This window comes from Thamnophis elegans, chromosome 6 (genome assembly GCF_009769535.1).
Source record: "Thamnophis elegans isolate rThaEle1 chromosome 6, rThaEle1.pri, whole genome shotgun sequence".
NCBI lineage: Eukaryota > Metazoa > Chordata > Lepidosauria > Squamata > Colubridae > Thamnophis > Thamnophis elegans.
The window spans coordinates 22,055,790-22,078,268 of record NC_045546.1 but is presented as its reverse complement, the minus strand read 5'-3'; the positions used below and the strand labels follow the sequence as shown (position 1 = coordinate 22,078,268).

General features: G+C 42.3%; 1 protein-coding gene across 1 annotated transcript in view; it reads left to right on the top strand.

The window, feature by feature from the left end:
• Positions 1-687: 687 nt before the first annotated feature.
• The window catches only part of ATP8A2 (ATPase phospholipid transporting 8A2), a 361,217-nt gene continuing 339,425 nt past the window's right edge, over positions 688-22,479 (top strand). Inside the window, exon 1 of the mRNA XM_032219218.1 lies at positions 688-824. Within this exon, the coding sequence (XP_032075109.1) occupies positions 724-824 (101 nt within the window). The 5' untranslated portion in view covers positions 688-723. The remainder of the gene's footprint in view (positions 825-22,479) is intronic.

Here is a 22,479-nt window from a genome sequence, read left to right as displayed (position 1 = left end):
CTTTCCTCGGAGTCTTTTTCTTACCGCCTTGCCCGCCACCAAGCCTGAACCCAACACGCGCGATCCCGTCCGCTCTTTCTCCCATCCATAAAAACGAACCCGCGGGCCGCGTCTTTCCGCTAATCGGGGCTGTCGCCGCGCCGCCGGCGATCGATGGGAGGGCGGTCTCTCCCGCTGGCGGCGGCGGCGGCAGGACGGGAGGAAGCCCCGCCTTTTTCTTTGCCACGACTTTGATTGTTGTTGTTTTGCTTCGGCGGGAGAGCGCAGCCGGCTCGGTGCGTTTCTTCTCCTCCTCTGGCGCGAGTCAAAGCGAGCGGGCGGGCGGGCGTCGCGTTCCTTCGGCGGGCGCCGTTTGGGATGGTGTGCGCTTGCAAGGCGGAGGGCTTTTGGGGAGCGAGCGGAGGCAGCGCCGGGAACAACGGGGAGGCGGCGATGATGCTGGGACCCACCTTCCCTCGGGGCTAGTTTACGAAGGAGGAGGGTCGCCAGCGGACCCGCTGAGGCTCCCCGGGCGGCCAATTGGAGGGATGCCTGGCGGGATTTTTGCGCCTTTTGCAGGCTTTGGGGCCCTCGTCCCTCCCTCTTGCTCCTCTCTTGCTTTGCCTTCTTTCCCCGTTGTAACTAATTGTCTCTTCCCTCCTCTCTGCTGCTTTCTGTCTTGCTTGGCTGCTCCTGGCAGGTCCTATTTGCTCTAACCCGGGCTACAAGAAGGCGGATGATGAGATGTCCGGGGCCACGTCCTCTGCAGACCAGGGAGAGGCGGCAGCTCGCACCATTTACTTGAATGAACCTCAGCAGAGCAAGTTCCGCGACAACTGGGTCAGGTAAGAAGAGCCTCGGTCCACACAGCAGAGGCGGGGATGGAGGAGAAGCTGGGTGGAAGTCCAGAGTGAGCCCAAAGTAACCGCGGGGCCAGTTGAGTGAACTTGACCAAGACTTCCAAATACCCACATGGAAAAGTTAGGCTAACTTTGGCTTAGCTGCAGGGATAGAGAGGTGGAAGGACAAGTCCTCCGGAATCGAAAATGGATTTATTCATGAGTCTGGACTGGGCAGCCTTGTTTCATCTCTGCCTAGAAATCCCCCCCCCCCTTTTTGCTACCTTTCATATGATAAGGTGTAAAATTGCAACAGAAGTTAGCATAATTTACCCCCATGCATTGTGCAAACCCTGCTTGGGTGAAGTTGGTGTGTCCCTTTAATTCTGGAAAGTTGGACTTAGAGACTAAACTATGGCTAAACAAATTCTGGAAACACAAACTTAAGGCACTAGGTTTAGTGAATCCCACTCTTCTAGATTTCAAAGGAGAGACAGGAGCTCTATAAGGTCTTCTAGAGCAACCTTGGCAACTTTAAGCCTGGTAGACTTCAACTCCCAGAATTCCCCAGCCAGCTTTGTTGCCAGCTTTGCAGCAAACTTTGCAGCCAGCTTTGCTCGCTGGGGAATTCTGGGAGTTGAAATCCACCAGGCTTAAAGTTGCCAAGGTTGGAGACCCCTGCTCTAGAGAGTATATTCAGTTATCTTTAAAAAAAAACAGGGAGTGATTTAAGTTTGTGCCTTGGTCAAACAAGAGATGTTGAAGCTTGTGGTGTCGGTACCAGAATGATTTGTTATTTTAATTATTCAGTAGCTGTTAGCAAGAATGATGTCTAAGTTTCTCTGAGCGGTGAAATAATCATATAAGGAAGTAGGTATGAAGCAGTAGGAAACCAGGATCTCCTGATCAGACTAAGAAAAAGGGTGAAAGTCAAAGGCAAGTGATGGCTAATAGATTGTTATTTACCAATAGAAGAAAATATTTTTAGCTTAAGGTTGATTTGTGGGTTCCTTGGTGCTCTCTGAGATTGGTAGTTTTCTTTAAGATGTTTTATTGCTAAACTTGGTAACATCATTACTAAGGCACAATAGTGAGAGATCAGTTACTCCTGATTGTACAATTACTCGGGATGAGGAGATAATCTAATAACTGACAGCATTGTTGGGAATCAGGCTAAATATGGATATGTGTAAAAGAAGCTGCAAATTCACCATAGCTTATTTGCTCTCTAAATGGGTAAAAGACTAAATCATGCATATTAATTCAATATACATAAGGCACCATGTTTTTACAAAGAGGGAATGACAGTTTTTGTCAATTCTTGTCTACAATATTGTGTGTTTGACAGATGGTTGCTAGGTTATATGCTATGCTTAACCATGGCCTGTTTTAATACATTCATTGAATAAGCCATGCTTAGTATGGTTTATACCAAGCCAAAACCAAATAAGCAAAACACCTTAACAATGCATTTTGTGAACTCAGCCAGTGACTCTCCCAATCCTTTCCATTTCCTGAAACCTGACCCTTTTATTCTGACATGACGAAGGATTGAATTTGTGTGAGATGTGTATTTAGGCAAATATCGATGAATATGTTTTGATGTACCACTGATGTGGAAAGTCAAACAGAAACATGAAATACTGCTTTATAGGGCACTGGTTCAGATATATGACTTTTAAATTTTCCTATAATGTGTGAACCCAACAATAATGGCTTATTGTTGGTCTTTATTAAAATCGGTAATGATACATCAAGATACTAATTAGCAGCAGTTCTCCAGAGTTTCAAATCAACATATCCAACTTCATGTCCAAATCTGCCTCTTTCTAACCAATTTCGTTGTATTTATTTTGTACAATGACAATAAAAGGCTAGACTACCTATACTTTGCTATTAAAGGAGAGAATCCCAGACTGTTGTTAGTGCATATGTTGTTCAAGTGAAGCCAGTTGTGGTGAATGGAGCTTTGAAAGGATTAGAACTGGAACCATTACTCTTTCCTTCTTTATTACTGTTTTAGTAATACATATTTAATTAATAATTCTGTATGTGAGAGACAAAAGGATAAATTGTACTTTGGATAGCAAATGTTAAAAATCCTGTCAAAACAGTGTCAGTTGAAAGGATTATGTTAGGAATATAATTCTAATGGTTGGGTTGGCAATATATAAATCATGTACCAATGCTATACCTGTTTCTTCAAATCATACTGTAAAATGTGATTGGTTGCTTTTTCCTCAATTGGCCATAAGAGGGAGCCAGAATGACTGTTAGCTCTCTGTTTCGTTAGATGCTGGGCTGATCTGATCTGAGTGCTGTGAGCTATTGTAAGTTTTGCAACTGCTTGCAAACTTTGAATACCAGACTGTTTATATGATACTGGACTATGTTATTTGGATTATCCCTTAACTGAACGACATTGATGACTGACTGTCTTATCCGTGTATGACTTGGACTATTTGATGGACTCTGATACCTCTATTTCCATGAAAGTAAAAGCCTATTTGAACTGCAGTGTCTCTGTATGCTGGTTTGTGTGTTCTCCAACACAACTCTCACAACGCTTCTCTGAATGTACTCGCTCTCCCAACGGGGAGCTTACATAATAGATTACATTATTAAATTTTTGACAAGGTTTTGGTCAAGAAGGTTATTGTGTTTTGTCAGGACTGTAGCATCCATTTAAACAGACAAACAGTGATAAAGTGGCTGAAATAATTTATCCAGTTCTGTAAGGCATCTTTAATGCAGGATGATTGCTCTTTGGCATCGGTTGGAAGAATCTTAAGTAACGGAGAGCACATTAAAATAATGAGTGATGTGAATATCTCAAGCAGTACAGACTAGAAAATGATAAGAAAAATATACTAGAAAATATTGCAACAGGAATTTTGTCTATTCCCTACCTTTCACCTTTCCTTGAATGTCCCATTCTCCCTCCCCATTCAAACATTCTGTGGATGCAGAAGATCTACTTTTGATCAATGGATTAAGTTTTGTTGAATGAGATTCCCTATTCAAACTCTGGGCTTTCTTTTCTCAAGACTCACCAAAATGCTCGCTTTTCACATGCCCATTTCTTTCTATCTAAAAATACAGTCTCTGGGAACATTTGCTCTCTCTGCCCTTGTCATGTATTTCCTTGAAACATATTGCTTTGTTCTTCAGCAGAAATGATCCCAAAGTGTTTGCTAGAATAATAAAAAGGAGAGGCTCTTTGCCTAACAAATATAACTCTGAAGAAGACAAAAGACCAGCAGTAGCTGGCACTCGGAAGAGAAGTAGAGCTGGGCCTTTCAGAATTTTTCTCAAGCACTTTGAGAGCATCAGGTTGGGAAGGCTGCTATAGAGTTATCTGGATGTCAGCATTACTAGATTAAAAGGGACCTGCTTTCAAATAAAGATATGAATAGAATTGCTGTGTTGGCCATTCCTTTCCATCCAGTTGCAAGTTCTGCAAAAGGCTGCTGCTTCCATCACAATGTGTGAGATACCTTTCATTCTGCCACAGATAGTTGAACCATGAGGAAAACCCCTCAAATTTGACAAACCCAAATTCACTTTTTAAACTTTTATCCTATGACCCGTGACTCCACCAGAACTTCAGTCCCATGCATCAGTTGAATTAAAACTGATCTCTAAGGAAATCTATACAAGATTGCACTGCCCTTGCATTCATTTATTCTGAAAAAAATATAGACTACGCTTCAGAGGTTGGAAAAAGTTCAGCAGTTGCTTAATTGTTCTTTGTTGCAATCAATAGAAATGTAAATTGAGAGCTCCAATACACAGCAGCCTGCTAAGACCTGGAAAATGCCTTTCTGAGTCCACTCTATTATGAATGTCAATTGTGCTTTAGGGCCAATTGTTCTCTCTCTCAGTTTACTATACCTTGCAAGGTGATTATTATGGGAATAATAATAACTTGAGCTTCTGGAATTTCTGAGATAATAATCTAATGTTCTCAACCTTCCCAATGCCGTGACCCTTTAGTACAGTTCCTCATGTTGTGGTGACCCCCAACTATAAAATTTGTGTCTTGGTTCCTAAGACCATCAAAATATGTGTTTCCCGATGGTCTTAGAAACCTGTGAAAGGGTCGTTCGACCCCCAAAGGGGTCCCGACCCACAGGTTGAGAACCACTGATCTAATGCATCAATAAATTGCTTATTTTCGGGTAGATTATCCACTGGGTAAGTAGCATTCTAACCAGTGATGGGATTCAATTGGTTTAACAACTGGTTTGCTGAGCATGTGCACAAAGTGTGTGCAGCGAATTTGAAAACTTACCTTCTACTGCAGCCCCAGTGCAAAACAGCGGAGAAGTGGCAATCCGCTCTGTGGCGCCTATCAGTTGGGCTTCAGAAAAGGGAATTAAGTGAGTATAGCGCAGGTGCAGGCGGACGAGTCTAGCTGAAAATCAGAGCAAACTGGTTCGCTCCCAGCTGATCGTCTGAGCTACCAGTTCACCTGAACCGGTCCAAACTGGTAGAATCCCACCCCTGATTCTAACCCAACTTCTCTGTGCATTTTAGATTAATTTTTTCTTAGGTTTTTACAAATACATCAGCCTCTTTTACTGTTACATTTTTCTTGGAATTTGCTGAGGTTCAGTTTTTCTCTTATCTATTTATGTTCCTCAGTTTTTGAATACTAAAGGGCTGCTTGTGGAGTTAGATATATCATAACATAGCAGCATTTGGTGCTGTCGAAATGCATTGCAGGATGCCTGTTTGGGAAATACATTTTGATTTTTATAGCTTCGGCAAGCCGTGAGGTCTCTTTAGGTGTATAAAGAACGGCAAAGTACCGTATAACTTTTACGAAGCAAAGTCTGTTCACTGATTTGACCCTAAATGACCAGACTTCAAGCCCAGCATGCTGGCCCCTAGTTTGATTAGAGTAAATTAACTGCATTTAAAAAGTGGCATGGTGGTTTAGGTAAATGAAGGGTATTTTTTTTCTTACATTCATGCTTCAGAAACCTTGTCTAGCTTAAATGAGATGGAGGGAGAGGTGATGAAGATGGTATCAGAAAACTATGAAGTCCAAGGTCCTGAAGTATATTCATGATAACAATTGATACTAAGTTATCCACTTTCTAAGTTATCCATCTTGCTCAGTGTTATGTCCCCACTCCTTCCCTTTATTTTTGTGTGAACTAGAGAGGGTCTTGTCTGATGCTATTATTCATGTTACCTTTTTGGCCTGGACTCAGATCCCTTTTATTTGATCATTGTCTTGGTAGCGGCTCTTCCTCTTGTCCTTCAAATGCATTGCCTATGCCCTGTAAAATCTGCTAAATAAGTGAAAACCACGAATCCAAGGGAATTGTCTTCTTTTATGAGTCGGTTTAGGAGTCATTGCCAAACCTCTTAGTTTCTGAAGAATTATCATGCCTTGCTAGGATTCCATTTCAACTTCTTTCAACCCATACATCTCTTTCTGCCCCCATATAGCAATAACAGTAGCGCTTCAATTTATATACTGCCCCATAGTGCTTTACAGCGCTCTCTGGGCGGTTTGCGGTGTCAGCATATTTCCTCCAACAATTTGGGTCCTCATTTTATAGAGGGAAGGTTGAGTCAACCTTGAGCCCCATCAAGACTGAATGCCAGATTATGGGCAGAGTTAGTCTGCAATACTGCATTCCAACCACTGTGCTACCTGGGATACAAAGGAAGTCCATTATATCTTCTTCCCAGGGATATATTAGAAGGTAACATAAGGATCCTGAACAAATGAAAGTCTCACCTGGCAGTTTTACATAGTTAGTAAACATGAGGAAAAGAACAAATCTCTGTGACACCCTGGACATAAATAGCCAAGGTTATAGTTCCTCATTTCCCATTATGACTGACATGACTTGCTCTCTTGGATAGGAGTGGAACAATTGTAATACAATGCCTTCCACTCCCAAATTTTGCAGGCAGTATAAAGATGTGATACCACAGTCAATAGTATTGAATTCTGTTGGGAGATCCAGTAGGACTCCAATAAAATTCCAGTAACCAAAGTCCTTATGGAAGTCATTCACAATTGGTAATGAAATCTCATTCTGAAACCAACTAAAGGTGGTGTAGATAATCTACTTCATCCAAGATTCTTTGCAGCCTCATCTCTCCAGAACCATTTCAAGAAGGTAAAATCAGAGACAGAGCAGAAGTTATCTAACATGGTTTCTTTAGGAGGGAGGGTATCACCATCCCCTTCAAAAAAAAAAGAGGTATAGCCCTCAAAGAGCATTTGTTGCCTCTTAAATCCAGATGCATATATTCTTTGTCAGTGATGGTGAACCTTTTTCGCCTCGTGTGTCAAAAGCATGCAGACATGCTATCTGGTTTGCATGTAGGGTGGTTTTTTGCCCTCCAGAGGCTTTCCAGAGGGTGAAAAACAGCCCAACGCGCAAACCGGAAGTCCATTCCCAAACTTCCGGTTCGTGCGTTGGGTGGGTTTTTGCCCTCCGGAGGCTTCAGGGAAAATCAAGGCCGAAAATCAGCTGGCCAGTGCACGCATGCATGCTGGAGCTGACAGGGAAACACCTCAGAAATGGCTCCGTGTGCCACCTGTGACATGTGTGCCATAGGTTTGCCATCATGGTTCTATGTCATTGCTTGAACAAGCCAGGTGAGGTAGGTACCAACATCACAAGTGCTAATGTTCATGCTACTAAAAATCCTGTTGCCACCTTTGGTGTCCAGAAGATCTGAGGAATCCCAATAATTTGATAAAACGTTGCTTCATTTACTCAACCTAATCCTGCCAATGTGGCATTTAAATCAGAGGGAAAACAAATGATGTTTTCTTGCTCACTGATTATGAACATCTCTTTTAAATATTTCACAGTAGTCTAAATGGATATCTACACTACCTGTTCTTTCCCAGTAGTTTCTCTGGAGAACGTTTAACTGATATGATGAGAATCAGTGGTGGGATTCAAATTTTTTTCTTACCGGTTCTGTGGGCATCGCTTGGTGGGCATGCCATGGCTTGGGGTGTGTGGCTTGGTGGGCATGGCAGGGGAAGGATACTGTAAAATCTCCATTTCCTTCTGATCGGCTGGGACTTGGGAGGCAGAGAATAGATGGGAGAGGGGCCAGTCAGAGGTGGTATTTACCGGTTCTCCTAACTACTCAAAATTTCTGCTACTGGTTCTCCAGAACTGGTCAGAACCTGCTGAGTACCACTTCTGATCCCTGCATCCATCCAGTGTTGGGATTCAAATAATTTAACAACTGGTTCTCTGCCCTAATGATTTCTTCCAACAACCAGTTCACCAAACTGCTCAGAAAGTTAACAACCGGTTCTCCCGAAGTGGTGTGAACTGGCTGAATACCACCACTGATGAGAATGCAAAGTATTGATGCCTCTATGTTCTCATTGCCATAATCCAAGTCCAAATCTGAGCTTTTACTAATTCTTTAGTATATTTAACCACTTTTTGTCTTCCACCACTGTCACCCACACTGTCATTTCTGTCACTTTATATCTGAGATCCAGGGTCTGATGGAGTTTACATGTGGAGACTCATATCCATGGTCTCAGTGTTGTGAATCACTTACTTTTGCTACCAATTCACACAAATGTGAGCGCACTTGCAGGCGCAGAAGGTTGCGCATTACATTGGGCGGAGCCTCCAGCAGCCACCGCTACCAGTAAGAAAACCACCTCTGCATTGTCTCAATCAACATACAGTATTTCACAAATGGTTTGGGCATGGAACGGCCTGATGTATTGTTGGGGGGGGAAATCTGCAATTAGCGGCTGAGAAATGAGCATGTGACATCTGAGATGGGCCATTTTTAATCGCTCCTCTTGTAGAGGTCAATGAACTGACCAATAAAAACAATCTAATCATGAAAAGTGTTCGGCCACCATGTCCTCCATCTTAAATTCACGAGCTATTTGCTCTGGGGTTAAAAGTAGATCAAATGTATGACCACCTTTATGCTTTAAACCAGATATCTGCTTAAAAATAAGAGAACAAAAATAAAGGTTCATTTCTTAATTAAATCACATCAAAAGATGCCAATTCAGTAACAATGTTTGAGATGCCTTAAGAGCATCCAGTGCACTGAAGGGGCCTTCAGGTTGTACATTCCTGAGGTAAAAACCAGTAAAAAGACTGGAAAGATAAGAGGTTATAGGACAGCATCCAAAGACCTGGCCCACACCCCCAATTTTCTGAAAGTTTGTCTTAAAACTTAAAATAAAGTATTTTCATGAAAATAAACTGAACAGCTTGACATAAAGAAATGGCACTAACTTTGAAAAGCATCTTTCAGATTTTACAAGGTAAAAATGAAAGCTGTTTGCATTATGTATTAAAGAGATTTACTAGCCTTGAGGTCTCAGAGATCTTGTATTCAGATGTATCCTGGGAATGTCATGGCTAAAGGAATGCTAATTATGTTGCATCTGAAAATGAAAAAGAGGTATAATCTCTGTGTGTGAGCAGATGGAAGATAAAGAGAAATGGATGAATATTGCATGCTAAGCTGTAAGTTTGAATTGGACCATTACTTTCATGCAGTAAATAGCAAAGCATTAAAAGATTGAGGTTAAATAACCTAATGGCACAATAATTAAAAAATATAAGTATTTCACCACTAATGGCTTTTAAAAGTTGTTTTGCAACACTTAGATGGCTTTATACTTTATACAAAACAAGACTTTATTTTAATATGTGGTACAGAATGCATGGTTGTCTGGTATGCACAATGTGTAGAGCCACAATTAAGCAAACCACATTATTGTTTAGTGCAGTCTGGAAACTTAATTTTGGGTAACTTGAACCCAATTATCATTTCTTATATAGTCAGCTTCACAAGGTCTTTTTGAGAATGTCATTGTCTTAAGACCACCCTGAGTTTATTAGTATATAATAAATAGCTTTGGTAATTCTATGAAATAAAGAGAAATAGTTCGTAATCAAAGCCCAGGTAAACAAATTAAAATATCTGCCAGCCATCTAGAATTTATTATAATTAATATCTACCATACACAATAATACATAGTTTTATTTTTTATCGTGTTTCTCTTCCTTTCTTTTCTGTGCTAAAAAGATCCATACATTCTGTTGCTTTGAGTTATTTAGTTGGTCATTTTAGAGCATTTGCTAGCTCTAAGTTACAGTAAGTCTTTAATACACAATTATTTATTTTGGTAGCATTATGTACTTTTATGTCTCAAAAAGCTGCTGCTTCTTTAATGATCACAGTCTTTGAAATACCATATATATTGTAACTCTTAAAGAAATCTCATGAAAGCCTTAGAAACAGAGGTGTACCTGGAAGTTCTAAAGGAGAATTACTGTTCTTACTTATGTGATCATTTTGAATCATTTTGAAGTATCCATAGGTTACTCTGCTAAGTAGTGATGAGTACATTTCAACTATTTTAGCAATTTGGCTTCAACCCTGAGTAGCACTCTGGACAGGCAAAAGGGGAAGTCAAATCAATTCACTCTTTTTCACCCTATTTTCCATTGGCGTCTGATTGGCCATAATGGAAACAAATAGTTGGAGAAGACCCCATATTTAGTGAGTCTTATTCATTAGGCTAACAATAAGTAGATAAATAAGTTCAGCAAGAAGCTTATGTTTCATTATCCTTCTAGCAAAATGATATATGGAACTTTTCTTTGATTTAGAAATTCTTTTTGAACTGTTGCTAACAACCCAGCTACATTATCATCCTCCCTTTACTATATATGTTTAATGATTTGAATATGTTTTCATTGCCTTTTAGGGATATGTTTATGTGTACTTCCTACCATCTGGAGAAATTCTCCTTATACGCAGGTTGTAAGCTCAGCTAAGATGCCAAACAACTTTATTTATCCTTCTGTATGGATATTTTCAGTGGTTTGAACCCCTAGCGCTGCATAATGGAGTGAGCTCTCGTTACTTGTCCCAGCTTCTGCCAACCTAGCAGTTCGAAAGCATGTAAAAATGCAGGTAGAAAAATAGGGACTACCTATGGTGGGAAGGTAACAGCGTATCATGTGCCTTCGGTCTTTAGTCATGCCGGCCACATGATCACGGAGACATCTTCGGACAGTGCTGGTTCTTCGGCTTCGAAATGGAGATGAGATCCGCCCCCTAGAGTCGGGAACAACTAGCACATATGTGTGAGGGGAACCGTTACTTTTTACCTTTATGGATATTTTCTTAACCTTATTTGTTATTTTGGGATTTCTGGATTTCCATGCAGAATGCTTTCACTGTTGTTGAAGATAGTCATTTTTGACCATGGATGAGACAGGTCAACGGCAGCTGTGCTTACTCATTCCAACTCAAGTGGCTTTCCTTTGGTAGGTTGGAACTAGGAGGTTGCCTAGTGGAGACCATCACTTACTTGTAAATGTCAGTTTTGTTGGGGGAAGAAAACCCCTTTGCAACATCAATTCTCTCTCTTTAAGCAGTTCACTGTTTCTGTGCTAGTGGAAAAGAATGTACAAGGGTGGGCAGGCGGGAGTCTTCTGAACTGAAACCACTGCTAGTACTTACATGTAACTGTGCTACTTCAGTGCTAGTGCAAGCTGAACAAAACCACGTGCATCTGATAAGTCCAAAGTACTTTATTGGAAAGCAGGGCACCCCGTGATGTTACAAAACTAGTTTGCTTATGTGGCATGTGAAACAGGGATTAGTGGAACAAAGTGACTAATCTTATTATGCAGAAACGAAACAAATCCAGGAATATACTTTTTCTTCTGGGGAAAATTTGGCTTCAGTGGCTAGTATTTCTGGCAGGTTTAACTTCAATGCACCTGGCTTTTTTAGGTTGGGCAAATCTTATTTAACAGTCAAAAAACCGGATTTGCATTTTATGCATTGTTTTTAATAATTGTAAATAGCTTCAGAGGTGATTTCAGTTATTGGATCTAATGTTTTTTATATGGAAAAGAACCTGTCTGGCTTTACCTATTTGTAAATTTATTATTTTTAACTCTTGATTTGAAGCAAGCAGTAAAGTTTACATGTTGTGCTAAGGAACAAATCTATGACAACTCATTATTTGTCAGTTAAACTTGCGAGATTTATGCCATGGTTTAGTGAAGGAATGCATCAAGTCATTGGCTTATTGATGGAATCCTCAACATGAATGTTGCATGAGAAATGTGAAACTAAATCCAGTACATTTGTCTACTTGTCTGTGTAACCATTTATAGAAACAGAAGGTTCACAATTGCTGTTGCATCATTCTGTGAAATCTTGCACAACTGTTTGCCTTGTGGTACTTAAACTTGTTTTTTTTCTACTTGTGATTTTTGGCTCCAGTCTTGGGTGCCTTGCTAACTTATTTATTCTGTAAGTCCTTTCAGCTTATAAATGACTTTAAATTCATTGTATGTTCCTGGCCAAAGCTTTTTGTGCTCTCATAATTACTGGCCTGAGAACTGATCTGGTATCCTGGTGTCTTTGTGCTGTTAATCATTTGTCCATGGCAGAGGCACCTGCAGAATCTGATGATTTCATTCAAATGAGGAAACAAGTATTGTGATGTAAGCAAAGTTCTTTTTGTACATTCATATGACATCATAAAATAAGTGGTGAAATCTGTGCCTGTTTTGCCATGCTTACACCCAATGGCCTTCAATCCTCAGAAGCTAGTATGTCATCAAAGTGTGGATATATCAGGTTCCTTTTGTATCCCTCAAAATCTCATTGGAATGTCAACACACTGTTCTTCTAAAAAGATATGTATGTGTGTATGTGTGTATGTATGTGTATGTATGTATGTATGTATGTATGTATTTGTGCTGATAAATAAAGGTAACTCACTCTCTCTCTCTCTCTCTCTCTCTCTCTCTCTCTCTCTCTCTCTCTATCTATCTATCTATCTATCTATCTATCTATATTTATATTTATATTTATATTTATATTTATATTTATATTTATATTTATATTTATATTTATATTTATATTTATATTTATATTTATATTTATATTTATATTTATTTAAAGTCACAACCCCTGGTATGCCCCAATTATGGGAGGAAGCTAACTGCTTCCATTCTCTGTCCATCGGCTCGTCACAAGAGACCATCCAGACAGAAAGCCCAATATTTTACTGTTGCCTTTGTTACATTTGTGTAGTATTTGTTTTTGTATTTGTGTCTCCCTTTATTTATTTATCAGCACAAATACTACACACACACAGAGAGAAACACACACACACATACACACACACACACACATATATGTGTGAATATATATGAAGTATTGTTAAGAGAATTAAAACGGAGTCCTGAAAATGAAGGAAAGATGGTCTTGAAAATGGTAAAAAATTGTAAAGATTAAAAAGCCTTGCTTTCTCCTTTAGTGCTGTGAAATTTTGGGAAGTGCATACTTAGCGATTCACACCCCTGGTGTGAATCCAGTAATTGTGTTACATTTGCTCTGTTGTGTTTGAAAGAAAATTAAATGTTTTAGATATCTTTTAGTTCATCTCGTCTTTACCTGTTAATATTGCTAAATCCTGAAGCAGGGATGGATTCCAGCAAGCCGGTTCAAACACTACTGCCAGTTTGCTCATGTGCCTGCTTGATGCGTGCTGTGCGTGCATGCACAGTATAATTAAACTTGTCCTGCGCATGCGCAGAACTGAAAAACAAGATGGTGGTGCTTATGGTGCCACCCACGGAACTGGTTTGGGGGCGTGGCAGGCCTGTGTTGCTGCCGGTTCCAGCGATCCAGGCTACCAAAACACTACCAGTTTGACCAAACCGTTCCAAACTGGTAGGAACACACCACTGTCCTGAAGACATTACTTCGTTGCTAACAGCTTTTTTCAGTGGGAAAATAGATACCATGTCAATTTTCATATAGTTTCTCCTGAAGGATTTTTAAATTGTTATCACTGCACGTCAAAGTTTAAAAAAAAAAAAAAAAAGCTTTGCAAGCATTGCCCTTGGATAGAAATAATTAAGTTCAGCATAGGGAAATAGTTTTAAAATGACATTTTTATTGCTTAGGTTTATAGTCCATTACAGAACCATGCTATTTATTGTCTTAGATTAACATTCTTACATTGAAATTGAGAGATTGATTTTTCACAAAATTGCTTTGTATACTGTTCAATGCTCTTGCCCTCCTTACTAAAATACATTCTTAGAATGTAGAGCTGAACGTAGAGGTTTTTTTTAATCTTCTTTCTTTCCCCCCTCTCAATGCAATATATGAGAATGTAGTATTCTTCAATATCTCCACCTCTTGCAAAATTCCCTCTCCCCCATTTCATGGTAATTTTTCTTAGAATTGATATTTGCTTCCTTCAGTTTGAGATGCCCAAAGAAATGTCATGGGATTTTTTTCCAGCCAGCAGTGCAAACTCGTGTAAATTAGCTGGTATTATATTACGTTTTAGTTTAGCATTTTGTGTAAGCCTAATTGGTTGCAGTTTGTTTACTAAACAGTGATCCAGAGGTGAGTTCCTACCGGTTCGGACTGGTTTGGCCAAGTAGGTTTGTTTGTTTATTTGTTTGTTTATTGGATTTAGATGCTGCCCTTCTCCCAAAGGACTCAGGGCGGCGTACAACATTAAAAAAAAACACATATTACAAAAGTTAAAAAGAAAATTAGATAGAGTATCCAAAAACAAACCCAATTAATATTAACAATAACATTTAAAAATTTAGATTAAAATTAACAATAATCAATCATTTTATTTTGTTCAGGCCAGGACGGCTTGCTGGAAAAGCCAACTTTTTAGGGCGCGTCGGAAGGACTGGAGGTCAGGATTATACGAAGCTCCGGGGGCAGCTCTTTCCAGAGGGAAGGCGCTCCCACAGAGAAGACTCTCCCCCTGGGGGTCACCAGCCGACACTGCCTGGCTGATGGCACCCTGAGGAGGCCGACTCTGTGGTATCGCAGAGTTACTATGGGTTCTATACCAGTTCTATTGTCAGCAGTGTCATCTTTATTTTTGCTTCTTCACATGCACAGAACAATCTCCATTGCAGAAAGGTAATTCCCCTCCCTTTTCTTATGTTCTGCGCATGCGCAGACCTTTTTAGGTGTAAATGCACATGCGAACTGGCAATAATGCCGGTGGCAACCCGCCCCTGCAGTGATTCAAATCCAAATGTTCTTTTCTCTTGCTTACTGAATTGACACTCTTACATATTGTCAAAATTGAAAAAAATGGACTAAGATGGAAGAATTCTAGACTGGATCTGGGCAATGGCAGTTAAATTTAAGTTTTTTTAAAAAAAGGGGAAGCTAACAAGCTGAAAAACAATTTGCCAATATCCAGCTTACCCTTATTTCCAAGAATACAAAGGTTCCACAGCCATTCTTTACAAAAAATGGTGGTAGATTCTACGAATGATAGCCCTTCCTTTTTGTTCATAATGCAATGTCCGTGTGACCCCCATACACCCTTCCCCCTGTGCTTGTGACCCCCCCCACATATGTGTGTGTGAGACCCATGTTCCCCAGCCCCGCTCCTGCCTGTTTTGGGAGGGAGGAAGGCCTCATGCACCAACCTGGAAGCCAAAACAGGGCACGGGGGCACTGTGCAAAGCCCCAAAATGCAATGTGATTGCCCCCTTGTGCATCCACCCTGTCCCCTGTACATGCACACATCCCCCACATGCGCCCTGTGCCCTGTGCATGCATGGCAGAGACCCAAAGACCAGCTGGCTGGTGGGAGGTGTGCACGCAATGGCTGGCATGCCCGTAGATAATGCTCTGCGTGTTACTTGTGGCACGTTCGCCATAGGTTCGCCATCATGGCTCTAGCTGTTAAATGTGGCCTTTATACTAGAAGGTCTTGAGTCTTCTAGAATGAGTCCCAGACAAGTTAACACCAACATTTCTCTATTCTGAATGGGCAAGTGGACAAGAAAGTGAGGTCTACCATTAACAGCCTCTGTAGACTGCCCTTTCCTACAAGATGCTGACAATCCAGGTCAAAAGTTAGTTTTAACAGCTGAGTGCACTGCATTTTAGTCATGGAAGTGCAAGATCTGTGAAATCAAATCCTGGTAAAAGATTGAACCTAGAAATACATAAAGACCTAACATACTTGATAAGGTCCAATAAGAATGAAACTGGTCATATAGTGCCTCCTTATGGGAAGCAGAACCGTTATATTACAAAGCCTGCAGAGTCTAGTTTCTGGAATTCTTTCCAGGCCCTTCATAATAACTTCCTTCTAGGTCACACGGGAGGGAGGATTTCAAAGGGAGAGAGAGGAAGACTCTGTGGTACTCTGCTCTGGCCCATGTGATCAGGAAGACAGAGATTGGTGGCTTTTGTTGTCTTCTGCACCAGGGGTCTCCAACCTTGGCAACATTAAGACTTGTGGACTTCATCTTCCAGCAAAGCTGGCTGAGGAAGTCTGGGAGTTGAAGTCCACAAGTCTTAAAGTTCCCAAGGTTGGAGTCTCCTGTTCTGCACCGAGTTTAATGCCATTATACTCCAGTTTTTGGAGAGCTATTCTACTGATAAACAGATAAAGTCTTAAGCCGTTTCACTTATTTTTTTCAATGTTCCTTTGGTTGGAAAAAAATACTAATGGAGGAAACTGCAATTCAGTGCTTTGTTTTGTGATCATCTGGCCAGAAAAAAGTTTCAAAAATGAGTTTTCTAGAGGGAAACAAATTTGCTAGCTTTCTCGGCTATTTGTCTCATAATAACAATTTGGTTGAAACCTTAAATGTCCCCTCTGGTCTGTTCTTACATTACCATACATTGTTTCACTGACAGGATTGAGGAAGAGGGTTGGGTTTGTTTTCTGTTGATATAGTATTTTAATCAATGCAAGGAATGTGTGCTTCTCTCTGGAGACACATTAAAAAGTGCCAAAGTGCCATTGTGTTGCACAGCACTTTTGTATGATTAAAGAGACATAAACTGTACCAGTCGTTGGCAAATAAGGTTTGCTTGACAAAGTCGATCCAGAAATATGTAACAAATTAAACTGAAACAATTATATTGAGCCAGCAGAAAAGCACAAGACCAACTGCTCCTAAGTAGAAATTGCAGTTGACGGGAAGGGAGAACGACAATAGAAACCTGTTTCCTAGCTACCGAGCAAGCCTTGCAGCACCTGTTTTCTCTTCTCCAATCCCTGCACTGTGGCATATTCACTCATATGTTGCATGTTGACAGAACATTGGGGGTATCCATTTCTTTAAAAAAAAGTATTTACAGAAATGCAATTATGGGTGAACTGCCCCATGAAAGTATTGCAGACTGAAGATCGTTCGCTTATCTGTAATCATGGTGAGTGATACTAATAGTGAGGGATGTGGTTGGAATAAGGTTCATTGTGCTCACAGCACACCGTTTGCGACAGGTTGCAGTGGTGCAGGGAAAGTCACTCCAAGGTTTGATAGCTAGATATTTCTCAAGTATACATGACCACTAAATAACAAGGGTAATGGGAACTCTAGTTCCTCCAGAGCAGTGATGGCGAATGTTTTTCTGCCCAGGTGCCAAAAGGGCTTGTGCGTGTGCAATAGCGTGTATGCACGTGTCTACACCCATAATTCAATGCCCTCCCCCATGCATATGCATACAACCCCCCGTGCTCCCCCCTGCACATGCGCACAGGCCTCACTGAAGCCTCCGGACTTCCAGTAATCCCGTTGGGCCATTTTTCACCATCCACAGGCTCCGGAGGCTTTCCTGAAGCCTTGGAAGGGCAAAAATGGCCTCCACCCACCCTCCGGAAGGCTGAAAATCAGCTGGCCAGCACGCACATGCGTGCTGCAGCTGACATAGGACAACTCCTTGCATGCCCTCAGATATGGCTCTGGATGCCACCTCACGGCTCTAGAGCTTGCCTAAAATTTTCACGTCAGATATATGTATGAAAACAATTTGAATTAGCTTTAGTGTATTGACTATGAGGTATAGATAGCCAGATACTGTAAATGTTTCAGCAGTTCTGAGAATTTATCGTACAGTGAACTATGAAGAGTCTTTGGAAATCAGTTACCGTAAATGTATTACGTCAGATGTATGTGTGTGATTGTGTGTGTGTGTGTGTGTGCGTGCGCGCGCGCGTGCCTTCAAGACAGTTTTGACACCTAGCAGCTGCCTGGAAAGTCCCTGTGGCTTTCTTAGCAAACCTTTTTTGGAAATGATATGTCATTGCCTGCTTCCCAGGGCTGAGAGAGAGTGACTGGCCCAAGATCACCCAACCGGCTTTGTACCTAAGGTGTTAATGGTCTCCTAGAACTTATGGTTTCTGGACTGACATCTTAAACAAACTGGTGCTAAGTGTGAAATATATGGTGTTATAAATGAATCATTGCTGAAAATACGGCAACAATATTTTGATTGTCTCCCTTTCCACAATCTTCTATTGAACAGCAAGAATGGAAAGAAATTGCTATGGATTAACTTGTAGCTGAGGGAGTAAGGAAATCATAAGTGGGAATTCATGGTGATTTTTGCAAATGCTATTGAGATCTTTAGTTCAAATTAAGATGCCATATTTTCTTGCAGCATACACCAACTTTTCTGTCTGGGCTTATTTAACTCTTTCTATGACGTTGCCTCTGTAGATATCTAATGCAAAGGTGGGGAACTTGAGTCCTGGAAATGCAGTGGCCTTGAGCCCCACTGGGAATGACTTGTAGGTTCACTCCACAGTGAGACGACCTGCTTGAGGTTTGAGGTTTGAGGTTTTATTTGCATTTGTAGGCCGCCCTTTTCCCTGAGGGGACTCAGGGCGGCTCACAGAAAACCAGGGAAGGGGGAAATACAACATTGAGACAACAACACATAATAAAATAATGAGCAACATGCATACAACATTCGGGCGGGGTAGGAATCCTTATCCCCAGGCCTGACGGGCGAGCCAGTTCTTCAAGGCAGTGCGGAAGGCCTGGACGGTGGAGAGGGTACGAATCTCCACGGGGAGCTCGTTCCAAAGGGTCGGGGCTACTGCTGAGAAGGCCCTCCTCCTTGTGGTTGCCAGCCGACACTGGCTGGCCGATGGAATGCGGAGGAGGCCTAATCTATGAGATCTTATAGGTCGTAGGGAGGTAATTGGCAGAAGGCGGTCTCTCAAGTATCCAGATCCACTGCCATGTAGGGCTTTATGGGTGATCAATAGCACCTTGAAGCGCATCCGGAGATCGACAGGTAGCCAGCGCAGCTCGCGGAGGATAGGTGTAATGCGGGTGAATCGGGGTGCACCCGCAATCACTCGCGCGGCTGCGTTCTGTACCAGCTGAAGTCGCCGGATGCTCCTCAAGGGCAGCCCCATGTAGAGCACGTTGCAGTATTCCAGCCTAGAGGTCACAAGGGCCCGAGTGACTGTTGTGAGGGCCTCCCGATTCAGGTAGGGTCGCAACTGGCGCACCAGGCGTACCTGGGCGAATGCCCCCCTGGTCACAGCCGCTATATGATGGTCGAATGACAGCTGTGGATCCAGGAGGACTCCCAAGTTGCGGACCCTCTCTGAGGGGTGTAAAATTTGACCCCCCAGCCTGAGTGTTGGATTATTGGCCAAATCTTTGGGAGGAAAACACAACAGCCACTCGGTCTTTTCTGGGTTGAGCACAAGCTTGTTAATCCTCATCCAGTCCATGACGGCTTCAAGCCCCCGGTCCATCACGTCAACCGCTTCATTGATTTGGCACGGGGCGGACAGATACAATTGAGTATCGTCCGCATATTGATGGTATCTGATCCCGTGCCTACGGATGATCTCTCCCAGCGGTTTCATGTAGATGTTAAATAGTAGGGGGGATAAGACCGAACCCTGCGGCACCCCATATTTTAGGGGCCTTGGGGACGATCTCTGCTCCCCCACTAACACCGACTGCGACCTGTCCGAGAGGTAGGAGGAGAACCACCGTAACACGGTGCCCCCCACTCCCACCTCCCGCAGTCGTCGCAGAAGGATACCATGGTCGATGGTATCGAAAGCCGCTGAGAGGTCAAGGAGGACCAGGATGGAGGGATGTCCTTCATCTCTGGCTCTCCAAAGATCATCCATCAATGCGACCAAAGCGGTTTCCGTGCTGTAACCGGGTCTGAAGCCTGACTGGAAGGGGTCTAGATAGTCTGCTTCCTCCAAGGACCGTTGCTTGCAGAAGTTGTAGGTAGCAATAGTATTTAGACCTGTGATGGCGAACCTATGGCATGGGTGCCAGATGTGGCATGCAGAGCCCTTTCTGCTGGCACTCACACCATCGCCCCAGGTCAGATCGCCATGGCGTTTCTTTCGTGAGTTTCTGTTTCCCTGCAAATGCTGAAACAGAAGCTTATGAAGATCTTACCTCTTGCCACACTGCCTGTGTTGGAATGTCCCATCTCCTGCCGGCCAGCTGGTCTTCGGGTCTCTGCTGTGCATGCGCACATGGCCACACATGCACGTGCATGTCCGCACATGTGCACATTTGTGCATGTCCGTGCATGCCCATGTTCGCTCGCATGCACCTTTCAGATTGGGCATGCATGCGCGCACAGTTTGGGCACCTGGTGCGTAAAAGGTTTGCCATCACTGACTTAGACTATGCCACTTAGAATATACTGCTTTACAGCCCTCTCTCAGTGGTTTACAGAGCCATCATATTGCCCCCAACAATCTGGCTCCTCATTTTACCAACTTTGGAAGGATGGAAGTCTGAGTCCTTCATCACTGGAGGTTTTTAAGAAGAGATTGGACAATCATTTGTCTGAAACAGTATAAAGTTTCCTGCAGAAGGTTGGACAAGAAGACCTCCAATCTCCCTCTCAACTCAGTTATTTTGTTATTCCTGTTTTTGATGCTCCTGAAGTCCTGTCTGGCTTATATCTATGGTATGATTTCATCCTACAAAGAACTATAGAGAAAAATATAAAATAAGCCTAATAAAAGCATCAATTATCCCATTAAATGTAGACTCCTTACATCCTACAGTATGTCAGCCTTATGCATGATGCAACTATGTCATTTCCTTTTTAGCTCATTTTCCTGGTCAGTGCATCCCCCTGCCACAAAAAAATATTCTATTCCTTTTCTAGGCCATGCTCTCATTTTCTGATGGGAGTTTCTGCTTCAGAGGTGCCAAGGCTGATGAATTCACAAGCAGCTTGTGGTGTGGGGAGAAAAAAAAAGTCAGAAATTAATTATAAGAATTGCTATATGGTAGAAAGTGAACCAGCAAAAAATCCAAGTGAATTCTAGAATTGAAAAGAAAAGAAAAGCTGATTAAAACAAAGAACCAGCACCATAACTAACCCAGATACTGTTCCTGCACTTATTGCTGGAAACGGAGGAGTTAAGATTTATCTAAAGTAGTTCCAAAAAAAGGCTGAATGGTGAGGGAGTCAAGGAACTTTTACCTTTGTTCCAAGTTAAGAATAGCTGCATGATATGAACGTCTGAGATAAGAGATGATTTGTGTTTAGAAATAAATGGTGAAGTCACCTTAACTTTTCAAAGTACTACTCCCTTTCAAAGAAAATGTCATTTCACCCTGCTTGCCACCCTACTTTTGACAAGACTTTGTTTTGCAAATTTATGGAAAGACTCTGAGGGAGGGAGGGAATAGAAAGGTCCAGGTGCAACATGCAGATGAAAGTTAAATTTAGACCTTGACTACACATGGGATAGGATTTGACCAACTGGAGGTCCATGCTCTATATATCTTTGGGAGCGTAAGCAATTGATACATGTGGCAAATGTTGCGTTATCTCCTTGAGAATCCACATTGTAGGCTATTTGTGATAAAATGTTTTGATGTCATTAATTTCAAATGACCTACTACAGTGTTTTTCAAACTTGGCAAATGCTGTGCTGGCAGGGGAGTACCTCTTCAACTTAAAGATCATACACCTGTTGGAACAAATGGACATCCAATCATAATCCCAGATTAAGATGTCAGTTTTAAATATTTCTTAAGATTGGAATTTATACATTTCTAAAGATTGAATGTAAAGGTACCGTGTTTCCCGAAAATAAGACAGGGTCTTATTTTCTTTTTACACACAAAATATGGCTTGGGCCTTATTATGAGGGGAGGGTTTATTGTTTTGGGGTTGCCAGACAGCTGCTCCCCTGTGAGCGGGCTCCCAAAGAGCTGGACACAGCCTCATGGGCGAATGGCTGTGTTGCACTGTTGCAGCAGCGCAACACAGCAGCCATGAAGCGACCACACTCATGAACAGCTACCCGACAAACCCCCTTTCCAGCTGGGCACAGTGCCATTCACTGACCTAGAGGTATCGCCAAGCTGCGTGAGCACCTGTTGGCTACTGCCTGGCTCTCCATGGCTTTTTCTGCGGCTTCCAGACTGAGTCTTCTGGCAATGGAGGTACGCTCTATAGTTGTGGGCCAGCTGCCAGGAGTGTGTACAACCATAGAGTGTACGGCCAGAGCGGCCACAGGTGGAACACTCAGTTTGGAAGCTGCAGAAAAAGCCATGTGGCAGTGGCAGCAGCAGAGGTCCCCTGCCTCTGCGGAGAGAGCTGGGCCAAGGCATCGTGAGGCTGGGAGGTGCATGAGCGAGAGCGGAACAGCCACTTGCGCAATCCCCCTCTCCAGCTGTGCAAAGCGCCATTCACTTCCATTTCAAAGGTGCCAAGCCGCGGGAGCTGGGCGGTGGCGAACAGGCATTTGCACGGCTTGGTGATAGTCAGTGAATGGCATTATGGTCATGGTCAGTGAATGGCGCTGTGTCCAGCTGGAAAGGGGGTTTGT